Raw genomic sequence first — 15,579 nt, 5'->3', positions numbered from 1 at the left:
AGTTGTTGCAGCTACTACACCTGAGCAAGCCAAATAGATTGCCTGTCTATATGATTAAGTGGTTCTTTACAAAAAAAAAAAAAAAAAAGATTAATTTATTTGAGAGTGAAAGAGAGCATGAGCTGGGGGAGCTGCAGATGGAGAGGGAAATGCATACTCCCCACTGAGCAAGGAGCCTGATGCAAGGGCTTGATACCAGGACCCTGGGATCATGACCTGAGCCAAAGGCAGACACTTAACCAACTGAGCCATTCTGGCACCCCCAGTTAAGTGGTTCTTGTTGTGGAGTATAGTCAAAATTTTAAGTGTGTGTACTTCAGATTATAATCTTTTCTGAGGATGATTCATAATTTTACTTCTGTGATAGGAGTACTCTAATCAAATCCTAGCTTGTTTCTTCCAGCTGCTGTCTGGATCCCTGAAAAATGGAGAATTTCCCTAATAGTTTACCATATGTATCTCTCTATATATTTATTTACGAAATGCCTGTTCTTTCATCCATAGAAAAGTGAGAACTTGAGCTCTGGGACTTAGCAGACAAGAGTTCACATAAATAATTCCAACTCTTGTCACCTTGCTATTTTGGCGAGTTTAACTCTCTGAACTTCATATTCCTCATTTTAAAAATGAGTGTAACAGAGGCAAGGGGGATGAGGAAAAAATGGTTATAAAAACAACAATAAAATAATAATAGCAATCAGCTCTTGGAAAATTCGGAAAAATTTTACAAAAATGCTTATAAAGGGTAAGTCTTAGCGCGCTGGGTATATTAGTAGCATTCGAGAAATGTTAGCCCTTATTATCACTGGCCTATACAGAATGTAGTCCATAATTCTGGATGAGTAGTTTCCTACTTCAATTCTTTCCTTAGATGATTTTCAGCCTAACTTGTTCTCATAGGATAGTGATGTTTCTGAATGTTATCAGTAATTGTCTTGCTTTCTAACTCTAGTAAGCTGAAATAATTATCTTCTCCTTGAAAATTCAGTCAATATTCTCATTTAACTACACACTGTTTTGCTTTAGGTCAGAGATGCGTGAGAGTGGAAGACATGGCAGAGAACTTGAAGAACATTTTTGCTTTTTAGCACTTCCTCAGAATGATGTGGCTGAAATATATCAAAATGGGATAAGTACCGGAACATCTACATTGAAGATATTAGGAAATCCTCTTCTTGGAATTTATGTATTTAGACATGTTGATGTTGCTTTGAATTATGCTCATAGTAGAAGCATTACTGTAGAAAGTATTATAATTTTTAAGGTAGGTAGCATAAAACAATTACTAAATATTATATTCAGTTGCTTTAAATTGACCTGAGCATATTCTCCTTTCAGTATGAATTATTAGTGTTTTTAAGTTGCATTATATGAAATAAATAATATATATATTACTTTCATCATCATCATTTGAAATTTTCCCCTATTTCTGACTTTAGTTGGGTATGTAGCATAAAACAAAACTCCAAGTAAGCAAATGCAGCTTGTATCATCTTTGTCTTTCCAATTTATATTTTTTTCTGTCTTAAATGACCCTTCTCTCTTTTTTGTTCAGACCATAATTAATACCAGAGTGCTTTAACTGTTTTTCTCCAAAACATTGGTTATAGTAATTCTAGCTTAAGCTAAAGTTACTAAACTCTTAATCTTTATTTTAGTTAATAGTATTATACAATGTTAATTTTTTTGTTTTAATTTTTTATTGAAGTCTAGTTGACATACATTATATGTCACATTAGTTTCAGATTACAGTGTAACAATGTTTCTTAGTTTTCATAATTTTGCCATGGTTATATAAGATGTTAACTTTAGGAAAAACTGGATACAAGTATATAGGACCTCTGAACTAGTTTCCCAACTTTTCTGAAAGTCTAAAATTACTCAAAATTGAAAAGAAATAAGTCTTACCAAATCTTAAGCATCAACAAACTGGTTAAGATACACTTTTATCGTTAACTGTAGCTTTGCCAGGACTATTAAAATCACACTAGGTAGGCAGGATCCTCAGGTTTGTAACATAGGATGGGTACACATAAGACCAGTGCTTCCTTCGGAATAATTCCTTATGTGTTTAGGCCTCAAATATTATCAAATTCATAAAGCACAATTTTTATATTAAAAAGTAATACATACTGATTTTAGGAAATTTGGTGCATACTAAGAAGTTCCAAAAGCCCATTAATAACCACAGTTCATTTTTTAATATATCTATAGTTTTGCTTATTTATGCAGATATGCATGTATAATGGTAATTAAAATATATTCTTTATATACATAACTTTTTTCATTGATTATAAGACAGATTTTTCATTGCATTAAAGTGTTCTTCTCTAATAGCTTTTTTTTAAGTAAAATTTTTACACCCAACATGGGGCTCGAACACAACACCAAGATCAAGAGTCGCATACTCTACCAGCTGAGCCAGCCGGGCACCCTTCTAATAGCCTTTTGAATAACTAACTACATAGTATTCGACTATATAGCTCTATCATAAATTTGCATGACACATTTTTTAATTTAGGGATATAAATTATTTGGTTTTCTGTTTTGTACTTTTAATTATTACTTTGATCATCCTTATAGGTGTATTTTTACACATACCTGTGATTATTTGCTAACAATTAATTGGCTAATTCCTCCCGAGAAATCAGATTAGGAGCCAAAGCTATGTATACTTTCACAGCTTTGGATATGTAATGCCCAGTTGTCCTAAGAAGGGTTATGTTAATTGACATTTCTTTTTTTTTAAAGATTCTATTTATTTATTTGAGAGAAAGAGACGGAGATAGGGACAGAGATAGCGAGAGAGCATGAGCAGGGAGGAGATGGAGAAGAAGGCTCCCTGCAAGCAGGGAGCCCAATGCGGGACTCCATCCAGGACCCTGGGTTCATGACCTGAGCCAAAGGCAGACACTTAACTGACTGAGACACCCAGGTGCCCCTTAATTGACATTTCTATCCACAGTGTGTAAGAATGTGTGTTATCTCATGCCCTCACTCTGTGTGTTATACTTTTTTTTTAATCTTTGCCAGTCTTACATGCAACAGTTTCTCATTGTTGGTTCAATATTTTTACATAGTTACTACTGAGTTTAAACATTCTGCATATATTTATTAACAATATTTAGTGAGGGGTACTTGGCTGGCTCAGCAGGTGGAGCATGTGACTCTTGATCTTAGGGTTTTGAGTTCAAAGCCTACATTGGGTATGGAGCCTACTTAAACATAAAAAAAATTTAAAAATAAAAAAACAATAGTTACTGATTTATATCCTTTGCCAATTTGGTTTTTTTTTTTCTAGTTGATTTGTAAGCATTACAGTTCATTAAAATATATTTTGAATATACTTTCAATTATATTTTATCACTTAATGTTTTCCTTTTTAAAAAATAAACTTTTCATTTTGAAATAAATTTAAATTTACAGAAAAATTACAAAGATAGTACAAAAAGTTCCTGTATACATTTCACTCACTGTCCCCCTAATGTTAGCATTTCACATCACTGTGGCACTTTTGTCAAAACTAAGAAACTAGCATTGTATATGTCAGTTATATTTCAGGAAGAAAATAAAAATAATAAAATGAAGAGACTAACATTGGTACCATACCATTAACTAAATTATATTTGGATTTTGCCTGTTTTTCTACTATTTTTTCTCTTCCAATACCCAAATGCAGGATACCACATTACATTTAGTATTGTTTTTAATTTTGAATGAATGTATTATTTTTTTTTTAAAGATTTTATTTATTTATTTGAGAGAGAGAGAACGAGAGACAGAGAGCAGGAGAGGGAGGAGGGTCAGAGGGAGGAGAAGCAGACTCCCCGCCAAGCAGGGAGCCCGATGCGGGACTCGATCCCGGGACTCCAGGATCATGACCTGAGCCGAAGGCAGACGCTTACCCATCTGAGCCACCCAGGCGCCCCTGAATGTATTATTATATTGAAAAATAACAGTAATAGAATTGCTGACTTAAAATGTGTACTTTTCCTTTTAATTGTACTTTCTTCCACCTTACTTTTATCAGTTAATTATGTTCCTGGTATTTTTTAAAGATTTTATTTATTTGAGAGAGAGAGAGTGCACAAACGGGGGGTGGGAGGGGCAAAAGGAGAGGGATTAGCAGACTCTGTGCTGAGCACAGAGCCAATGTGGGCCTGCATCCCAGGACCCCAGGATCATGACCTGAGCCAAAGGCAGACGCTTAACTGACTGAGCCATGCAGGTTCCCCTTGTTTTGTTTTCCATACACAGCCACATAAGTGTTCCTTGGTATATCCTACTCAATGCCAGTATCTTCACCCTGATCCAAATTAATATATTAATATATATATGATACATATTATTTTCTTTCTTTTTTTTTTTTTTAATTCCAGTGTAGTTAACATACAGTGTTATTTTAGTTTCAGGTATACAATGTAGTGATTCATAAGTTCCATATATTACTCAGTGCTCATCAAGATAAATGTACTCATGGGGCACCTGGGTGGCTCAATTGGTCAAGCATCTGATTCTTAATTTCAGCTCAGGTCTTGATCTGAGGGTGATGAGTTCCAGTCCTGCATTTGGGCACCACACCTCTCCCACCCGCAAAGAAGATGGCCACTCTTAATCCCCTTTATCTATTTCACCCACTCCCCCTCACCAATAACTGTCTGTTTGTTCTCTGTAATTCAGAGTCTGTCCTTTGGTTTGTCTCACTCTGTCTCTCTTTTTTTTTCCTTAAGTAGACTCTACACCCATTATGGGGCTTGAACTCACAATCCTGAGATCAAGAGTCGCAAGTTGTACCAACTGAGCCAGCCAAGCATTCCTGTCTCTATTTCATTTTCCTTTGTTCGTTTCTTAAATTGCACATATGGGTGAAATTCTGTGGTATTTGTCTTTCTTTGACTGGCTTATTTCACTTAGCATTATACACTCTAGATCCATCCATGTTGTTGTAAATGGCAAGATTTCATTCTATTTTATGGCTGAATAATATTCAATTGTATATATACACCAAATCTTTATTCATCTGTCGTTGGACACTTGGGCTGCTTCCATAGTTTTGCTGTTGTAAATAGTGTTGCGATAAACAGGGGTGCATATATCCCTTTGAATGAGTGTTTTTGTATTCTTTGGGTAAATACCCAGTAGTGCAATGGTTGGGTTATAGAGTAGTACTCTTTTTAATTTTTTTGAGGAACCTTCATACTGTCTCCCACAGTGGCTGCATCAGTTTGCTTTAAGTTCTTTATATATTTTGGATACCAACCCTTTGTTGGATATATCATTTGCAAACATTTTCTCCCAATCAGTAGGTTGTCTTTTAGTATACTCATTTGTTTTTGATGTATAAATAAATGTTTTGGAATATTTTATAGCTTTATGGTTTTGATTTATGGGTTCATGGTACATATGCTTAGAAAAGAATTCTCACTTTGAGATTAGATAGTGACTTATTTCTTTCTACAGTGTTTGCATTACTTAAATATTTAACTTGTTTGGCATTTATTTTGGTCTATATATTAAGGGAATTTAATTTTTTCGGTTGTCTTACACCATTTATTGAGTGTTTTTGCTTCACTTAATCTGAAATGGTACTTTTAACATTATACTATATTTTTATAGATGCTTGGATTTATCCGGGGCTTTTTATTTTGTTCATTTTCCCCCCTCTGCCTTTTTTTGTGGTAGTACCATCCTTATAAAAAACATGTAGAGGCTCTGGGGTGGCTGAGTCGGCTGAGTGTCCGACTCTTGATTTTGGCTCAGGTAATGATCTCAGTATCCTGAGATCAAGCCCTGCATCAAGTTCTGTGCTGGGCGTGGAGCCTGCTTGGGATTCTCTCCCTCTCTCTCTGCCCCTCCCCTGATATCACTTTCTCTCTCTCCCTCTCTCTAAAAATTAAAAAACAAAACAAAACATTTAATACCTTGGATGTTCAAGTCACCTGCCCTGTTCCATCAGTCTCTTATCTCTGACCCAACATTTTTTTCTAAAAAAATTTTTTCAAAATTTTTTGGGCTATTCTTGTTTGTTTAGTCTTCCAGATAAGTTTTTAGACTAAAATTCATTTCTACAAAAAGATTTTCTAAAATTTTAATTACAATTACTATAGCCTTAGAGTTTAATTTAGAAAGAGAATTGACATGATAATAAGTCACCCTACTCATCTGGGACATGGATTCTCTCTCCATTTGTATTTGTTTCTTTAAAAAAGAGTTAGCCTTACTCTATGTTCTAGCATGGGAGTTTAAAATGTTCTGGTGTGTTTTTATGGACCTTCTTTTTGCCTTTTTTTCTTTTTTTTTTTTAGGTTCTCTTTGGAAAAGTGAAGAAAATTCAGCCTTCGGTGGATAAAAACAAAGTTTCTTTGGATCCTTCTCCTAATTTTGATTGCCATATGTCAAGAAGCATACCTTCTCTGAAAGATACCATTGAGTTACAAGCCTACAATTCAGCGGTATGTTAACTTTTTGGACCATTTGACTATTTGGAAGTGACATGCTTCACACTGTATAATACATGACTTAAAACAGCTTCTCAAAATATTAAATGAAAATCTCTTAATTCACAGTGCTGTGAATTGTGCAGGACTGTTGAATCACAGACCTGTACCTCTGAAACAAATAATACATTATATGTTAAAAAAAAGAAGAAGATAGGGGCGCCTGGGTGGCTCAGTTGGTTGGGCGACTGCCTTCGGCTCAAGTCATGATCCTGGAGTCCCTGGATCGAGTCCCGCATCGGGCTCTCTGCTCGGCAGGGAATCTGCTTCTCCCTCTGACCCTCCCCCCTCTCATGTGCTCTCTCATTCTCTCTCTGTCAAATTAATAAATAAAATCTTAAAAAAAAAAAAAGAAGATAGTAGGAAGGGGGGAAATGAAGAGGGGGAATCGGAGGGGGAGACGAACCATGAGAGACTATGGACTCTGAGAAACAAACTGAGGGTTCTAGAGGGGAGGGGGTTGGGGGGATGGGTTAACCTGGTGGATGGGTATTAAAGAGGGCACGTATTGAATGGAGCACTGGGTGTTATATGCAAACAATGAATCATGGAACACTACATGATGTAGTAATGATGTAATGTATGGTGATTAACATGATTAATAAAAAATAAATAAAATACATAAAACTAATGATGTGATGTATGGTGACTAACATAATAAAATTTAAAAAAGAAAAATCTCTTAATTTATTCAATATAATAAGACCTTTTAAATAAATAATGAAAACTCCTTTAATATTTGTGATCTAGGAATGTTAGTAAGGAAGTTTCCAAATTTGCATTTAACTGTGTTCAGGATACAGTGGATGCTTTCTTTTATTTAGTTGTTCCGTAGATTAGTTCCTAACTTGCAAAACATGCCAACTTTTTAATAAGCTATTTTGAAATAATGTTATTGATCTTCTCTACTTTGCAACAGGAGAAAGGCTTATGTGTTCATTACATGTGAAGCATTAATTTTCTATCATAAATTGCTAAGACAGTAGACTTTAAATTATATGTAATAAACATTGAATATCATCATATATATGTTTAAATGAAGATAAATTTTCTAGAATTATATGTTCCCACCTGTAAATGTATTGAGCTATTACTATTTTCATAATTAACTTTTTCTTCCAACTGAAACAGTACAGGTGTTCATAGCATATGCAAAACATTGAACTTTTAATGGAAAAATACTTGTTTATTTAAAAACAGATTGTTTCTGCTGCTGCCCACATTGATACCCTGCCAAGAAAAATATATGTGGTTGGGGGAAATATTTATACTTTAAAAAACAAACTAGGGTTGAAGAATGGGGAGAAAGGGTGGGTAAATGGAAGCCAGTGAATAAATAACATCGTGCAGTTTACGTAACTTTTTAAAATATGAGCTTATTCAATTCTGCTAACACTAATTAGCTTAAAAATGGTTTTTTTCCCCCTTCTTTATCTTTCAGGTATACTTCTATGAATACAATGTTCTTTCAAAGCCAGTAGATAAACCTAGGCAGTGTCTTCCATATGCAATATTAACAGTAAAATTTATTGGCCAAAAAGTAGATAATGGACACCTTATGACATCTTTGAGATTCCTCTCAACTGGATTTCCTAAGAGGGCTGGTAAGATACATATATTACTCTGCTTCAGTAGCATTTGTGCTAGTCTTAGAACTTCTGAGTATTATTTTCTAATACATTATGAATCTGTAAGCAAAATAGTTGTGCTTTAATAAATTTTTTATTTTATGTATCTAGAATTATAATGCAGATATTTTTGTGACTTCTTTTGCTCAGTATTATGTTTGTGTGATTCTTCTATGCTGATAAGAACACCTGTGGTTTTTTCATTCTTATGTATGTATTCACACACATTATTCCATTTGTTGACTACACACTATTCTTCTGGGGATATTTGGATACTTGCCAGTTTTCTTCACCTTGCAAACATTGCTGTTTTAAACCTTTATGTGTCTCAGTGCATATGTGCAAGAATTTTTGTGTAGAATATTATATATATACATCAGAAATGTGCAACTTAAGTCAAAGAGGATATCAACCAGTTTTCAAAAGCAGTTGTATCAGGTTACATAATTACTCTATATCCTTGGCAACACATAAACTTTTTTTAAAAAATGTCTGTTTGTGCCAGCTTACTGAGTGTTATCATCATCACCTCAAAAAGAAACTATGTACCCTTGAAAAGCTATATCCCTTTCTATATCCCTTTCCTCTCAGGCCCTTGCCCCTAAGCAGTCACTAATCTACTTTCTGTCTCTATGTATAGCTGAGCCTTGAACATGAAGTTAGAGGTGTCAATCCCCTTGCAGTCAAAAAATCCATGTATGACTTTTGACTCCCTAAAAACCTAATTACTAATAGCCTTGTGTTGACTGGAAGCCTTACCCAGAACATAGACTGGTGATTAACATCTACTTTGTACCTTATATATTTGATATACTGTATTCTTACAGTAATACCTAACTTTTTCTTAATCTTTATTGGCATTTCTAGGCTATGTGGGTCATCTGTGAGTTTTTTAAAATTGTGGCAAATCTCCAAAAGTTTTCCAATATATTAATAGAAAAAAATCCATGTATGAGTGGACCCACACAGTTCAAACCCATATCGTTCAAGGATCAACTGTATTTGCCTATTCTGGGCATTTGATATAAGGGAAGTCATAAATATGTGAAGTGACATGGCCTTTCATGACTAGTGACTTTCACTTAACAGTATTTTCAAGGTTCTCACATGTTGTAGCGTATTAATATTTCCTTCTTTTTTATGGAATAATATTACATTGATCAGATATACTATATTCATCATTTGAAAGATGTTTGGGTTGTTTTCACCTCTTGGCAATTATGAATAATTCTGCTATGATTGCTCTTGTACAAGTTTTGGTGTAGACATGTGTTCTCATGTCTCTTGGGTAGATAGCTAGGAGTGGAATTGCTGGGTCATATGATGACACTATGTTAACCATTTGAGGAACTGCCAAACTGTTTTTCCAAAATGGCTGCACCATTTACATTCACACCAGCAGTGTATGAGTGTTGGGATTTTCCACTTCCTGTGTTACTATCTGACTTTTTGTTTATAGCCACCACAGTAGATGTGAGGTAAAGGTTTTATGGTTTAAGTTTTATGCTTCTTTTGTTAAATTTACTACCAAGATTTTATTTTTGGATACTTTTGTAAGTAGAGTTTTCTCAATCGCATTTCTGTATTCTTCATTTAAGTATATAGAAATATTGTTGATTTTTGTGTATTGGTCTTATATCCTGTAACCTTACTGATCTCATTATTAGTTCTAGTTTTTTTAGTGATTTCCTTAGGATTTTCTATATACAAAATCAGGTCACCTACAAATAGAGTTAGTTTTATTTCTTCCTTCCCAATCTGGATGCTTTTTATTTCTTTTTCTTGTCTAATTGCCCTGGCTAGGACCTCCAGTTGAATGTTTAATAAAAGTGGTAAGAGTGGATAGACATCCTGTCTTGTTCCTGAACTTAGGGGCAAGCATTCATCCTTCACCAGTAAGTATAATGTTAGCTATGGGGTTTTTTGATGTCCTTTATCATGTTGAAGAAGTTCCTTTCTGTTCTAGTTTGTTGAGTGTTTTTTATCATGAGAGGGTTTTGGATTTTGTCAGATCCTTTTGCTGCATCTATAGAGATGATCATGTGATTTTTAGTCTTCACTATGTTTACTGTACTGTATCACACTAATTGATTTTCAGATGTTAAGTAAACTGCATTGCTGAGACAAATCCCATTTAGTCGTGGTGTGTAATTTCTATTACATGTTGGTGGAATCGGTTTACTACAAATTTTTTTGAAGATTTCTGTGTCTATATTTATAAGATACATTGATCTGTAGCTTTCTTGTGATGTCTTTGGTTTTGGTATCAGAGTAATACTAGTCTTATAGGATAAGTTTGAAAGGTTTCTTCCTTTTCCATTTTTTTGGAGTTTGTGAAGAATTAACATTAATACTTCCTTAAACATTTGGTAGACTTCACTATTAAAGCCATTCAGGGAGCACCTGGGTGGCTCAGTTAAGTGTCTGACTTCAGCATGACTTCGTCATGATCTTGGAGAACTGGGATAGAGCCCCATGTCAGGCTGCCATCTCAGCAGGGAGTCTGCTTCTCCCTCTTGCTCTGTCCCTCCCACTGCTCATGCTCTAAATCAAATAAAATCTTTTAAAAAAAATCTTAAAAAGCCATTCGGGCTTTTTTGTGTGAGTAGGTTGTTTATTAACTAATTCAGTTTCTTCACTTAACTATATCTCTATCCAGGTTTTCTGTTTCTTCTTGAATCAGTTTTAGTGGTTTGTGTCTTTGTAGGAATTTGTCCATTTCATCTAACTTATCTAATTTAGTAGTGTCATGTTGTTCGTAGTATTTCTTTACAGTCCTTTTTCTTTTTGTAAAGCCAGTAGTAATATCTTGAAACTCTTTCAGTTGTCATTCTACTAATTTTAGTCTTCCCTCTTTATTTTCTTGGTCAGCCTGGCTGAAGGTTTGTCAATTTTGTTGATCTTTTCAAGGAACCAACTTTTGATTTCATTAATTTTTTTTCTATTTTTCTGTTTTCCATTTTATTAATTTTCTCTTTGGTCTTTATTTTCCTCCTTTTTGTTTCAGGTTTAGTTTGTTCTTTTTCTGGTGTCTTAAGGTGGACGTTTGAAGTATTGATTTGAGATCTTCTTTACAGCTATAAATTTCCCTGAAATTATAGTTTTAGCTGTATCCTGTAAGTTTAGGTATTTTGTGTCTTCATTTTCATTCATCTCAAATTATTTTCCAGTTTCCCTTTTGATTTCTTATTTGACCCATTGGGTTTTTTTTAGAAATATGTTATTTAACTTCTGTGTGTATGTGAATTTCCCAAAGTTTTTTCTGTTACTGATTTCTAATTTTATTCCATTGTAGTTGGAGAATATAATTTGTACTATCTTTATCCTTTTAAATTTATTGAGCCTATCATGTGGTCTATCCTGAAGAATGTTTTGTGTGCACTTTTAGAAGAATGGAAATTTGGGTTTTGTTGGGTAGAGAGTTCAGTAAATGTCTGTTAGGTCTAGTTGATAGTTTGCTCAATTTTCTGTTTTCTTGATGATCTTCTCCCTAGTCATTCTCTCCACATTATCCCTCAGCCAGAAGGCTTAAAATGGAGACAGTAAAATAAGGATTTTCCTTACTTTTACTCCTACCCATCTACAATCTTATGGCTAATTATTTTAATCAAAGAATGATGGGTAATAACTTGACTTACTGTGGTGATTAGTTTGCAGTGTATTCAGTGTCGAATCACTATGTTGCACACCTGAAACTAATATAATTTGTATGTCAATTATACCTCATTTGAAAAAAAAACAATAAACAATGATACCTTTCAGGGTAATAAATTTTGAGGAATACCTGTATTATGCCCAGAGTCCAGGCCACATGTGTTGACTATCAGCATATTCATCTCCCTCTGGAGTACTGCAGACCTGGGCTATCCAGTACAGTAGCCATTAGTCACATGTCTATTTAAACTTAAATTAGTTAAAATTAAATTAAAATTTTAATTCCTTATTCACACCACCCCTTGTTTATATACTTGCCCACATTTCAAGTCAGTAACTACATGTGGCAATTGGCTACTGTATTGGATAGCATAGATAAAGAACATTTCCATCACCACAGAATAACATGATGCTAATAACTATTTGGTAGTTTGCTTTGTTGACTATAATTTCATTTTCTTTTTTTTTCTTTTTTTTTTTTTTTTTTTAAAGATTTTATTTATTTATTTGAGAGAGAGAGAGAGCACATGAGAGGGGGGTAGGGTCAGAGGGAGAAGCAGACTCCCTGCTGAGCAGGGAGCCCGATGCGGGACTCGATCCAGGGACTCCAGGATCATGACCTGAGCTGAAGGCAGTTGCTTAACCAACTGAGCCACCCAGGCGCCCCTATAATTTCATTTTCTTATAGTTTCTTATATTATTGAGGGTGCTGGGTTCTCCCATTTTTCATTTATGTGATGAGACTGCCAAAAATGGGAATAAACTTAAAGTGCCCTTATTAAGTTTAAGCAGAAATGTAATCTAGTGATTAAGGTTCTATTCCTTATAAATTGTGATCCTGGGCAAATTACTCTTCACTTTCTCATCAATAAAATGGGAATGTTGTGAAGATTAAATGAATTAATGTGCGTAAGGCACTCAGAAAAACCATACCTGCCATCCACATTAAGTACTTTGTTAGTTAACATTATGTATATATTAATATACATTTACCATACATTTATGAAATTCAGATCATTAAACAAACAAGTGATTTAGGTTTCTTTTCCCCTGTTGCTTTGTATTAATTTATCTTAATATTTGTAATAGCTGCATAACATTATGTTTCTAGACATTTGTTATAGCACATATAGTATTTTTATAATTATTGATATGATATATTTATTTAACCAGTCTCATTTTTTAAATTGTTTTGAGTATAGTTGACATATGATGTTACATTAGTTTCAAGTATACAACATAGTGATCCAACTTCTCTATAGTGTTCCATGCTCTCCACAAGTGTAGCTACCATCTGTCACCATACAACACTATTATAGTATCAATGACTGTACTTTGTATGCTATGCCTTTTATTCCCATGACTTACTCATTTCATAGCTGGAAGGTTTTGTCTTTTTGTGCCAGTACTATACTATTTTGATTACTATAGCATCATAGTATACCTTGAAATCTTAACCAGTCTCATATTGATAGTTAGGTTTCTAGCTTTCAGCAGTCTTGGACTGTTGTACTAAAAATCCTTGCATAAAAGTAGATTTACTGGGTATAGATGATTATACATTACATTTTGCTGAAAACTATAGATTTACTTTCCAGGAAATTAGTACCAGTTTATACTCCCATGAAGAGTATGAGTGCTTACATCTTCAGGATATCCTTCAGAGTCTTTCCCAATCTAAGCAGTTTTTTAATACAACTCTTACTATTTATTTAGTGGAGTTCGACATCTTTTTGTGTTCACAATTTTTGTGATTTTCTTGTTCATATATTAATATTTTGAAGATGTCTACATACTCTTTATGTACGGTAACATATGTGTAATTATGTACTAAGCTTGCTAATTCAGAAAATACTTTTCACCAGTTTGTCCAAGTTTTGTTTATCATGAGTTTTGACCTGTTAAGGTATTTAATTTACATGTAATTGACATCATTTTTTAATTTCTGGCTTTCTGGTATCCAGTTATTTATCTTAAAAGTACTTAGTTTCTATCTCAGGATAATAAAACTATCTCTCCATCTTTTCTTCTAATACTTTTATGGTTTTTTTTTTTCAATGAGTTTTATTTTATTTTATTATAAGTTGTATAGGGATCCACCATTTTTTGTCTGTCCACTGCATCTCCTACTCTCAAGAACTACATCTCTATTATGGTCATATTTCCACTATAGCTTACTATAATTAAAAAGTATAATTACATGTGGCTATAAAATTAGGAGGTCTTCAACAAAGCTATCTTTCAAAATATTGTGATAAAGAATCTCATGGTACATCCCAATAATATGATTATAGTTTCATACACGGCATAAATCTCACCATCGATTTCTCATCATTAATATGTTTTAATAAAGATATTTTTTGGTATTACCTATGAATGTTTTGTGAACATTTTATTTGGTAAACACACATTTTTTATAAGTTCCTTTGTTATTACATTTAGTTCTTTATGAAATTGTAGGAATAAATTCCTACAAATTATAAAAGAAAATTTGTTTTCATTTTCCAGATTTTTATTTATATATATTATTTGCAGGAATACTTACTTCACTATGGAGCAAGGGTAGTGCTTTGCTTTGCTCCTGAGAAGGATTCTATGGAACCTTTTGTACTTTTCTCCTCTGTTTCCCCACTCATTCCCCTTTTCTTTCTGTTTTTGTTGTCTCCTGACAAAGAGAAAAGAAGCAAAGTAACAGTAGATAAAAGGGAAACACTTTTGCCTATTAATATGTAGATTCTGTTATTAAGTATATGAATATAGGAAATTAATATAAGAAATATCTTGTCTTTCAGCAACATGCTTTTACTCCTTTTTAATTTTTCTCTTTCTTTGTATTTGCCAGAATTCAAATTTTTATGGTAAATACTTTTTTTATTAAGGGGTCCAGGACAGAGTTCCATGTTGCATCATTTCTGTTTTATTGGTTTATCACTCATCCTCTTCTCTCCTTTTTCTGATGAGACCTACTTTAATCATAATCATAATGAACTTTCAGTTAAAACCAGTTGTGACATAGCTTACTTATATTAAGAGTTCAGTGTAGAAACCCTTTTCCTTCCTATTTTTTCTTATTTTTTTTATTATTTTCACAGAAAGAACGTGCTCTCTGAATAACTGTACAGTGGCCAAGAGAATTGGAAAAGGAAAAGATGCTACTGTCATCTTTGAGCATTTCAGGAAACCTGTAGATCCATTTGTTCAGGAAAACTGTTCTTGCAGGGCCCTAAATTCAGAGATAAATCCTTCCAATGCAAATATTTCTAATTCCTATGGAAATGTGCAAAATGGAAACATTTCTGTACATGAAACATACAGTGGACAGATGGAGCACAATTTAGCAGAATGTAGAGACACTTCTCAAGTACATATATATGATTCACGTCCTTCATTTTTTCCCAGTGATACCAGAAAAAGTGTTAATGGGGACCTCATGTTAAATTTGACACAGCTTAAAAATGTTTTAAGTGGTCTTTCTGCTGCTTTTCCCCTTCATAACAATACTGGCTCAAGCACAGTTATTACTTCAAAACTCATTAAAGACCCAAGACTGATGAGGAGAGAAGAAAGCATAGGAAAACATAATAATATTGCAGGCTTAAATGAGATTTTGCCACTTGAGAAGAGTTTAGATTTTAATTCAGAAATAAACCTACTATCTAAGCCAAATAATTCTGCCTCCTCATCTGAAGTTGTGCCTGGTGATCATTCTATTCTTACTAATTGTTCGGACGCCCCTTGCTTCAAAATTTCTTTTGATGATTCACAGTCACAGGCTCACAACTTGGGCTCTAAGAACAATG

The 15,579-nt window shown here is 33.8% G+C and overlaps 1 protein-coding gene across 1 annotated transcript in view; it reads left to right on the top strand.

Moving 5' to 3' along the window:
• Positions 1 to 15,579, top strand: part of TEX15 (testis expressed 15, meiosis and synapsis associated) — a 56,695-nt gene that overhangs the window by 26,659 nt on the left and 14,457 nt on the right. Inside the window, 4 exon segments of the mRNA XM_021694184.2 lie at positions 1,027 to 1,264; positions 6,306 to 6,452; positions 7,939 to 8,101; positions 14,872 to 15,579. The exon segment at positions 14,872 to 15,579 is cut by the window's right edge and continues 33 nt beyond it. Coding sequence (XP_021549859.2) covers positions 1,027 to 1,264; positions 6,306 to 6,452; positions 7,939 to 8,101; positions 14,872 to 15,579 — 1,256 coding nt within the window.

Source organism: Neomonachus schauinslandi, chromosome 2, assembly GCF_002201575.2.
Source record: "Neomonachus schauinslandi chromosome 2, ASM220157v2, whole genome shotgun sequence".
NCBI classification, from domain to species: domain Eukaryota; kingdom Metazoa; phylum Chordata; class Mammalia; order Carnivora; family Phocidae; genus Neomonachus; species Neomonachus schauinslandi.
Note: the sequence above shows the minus strand (reverse complement) of the source record. Positions and strands in the feature narration are given on the sequence as shown.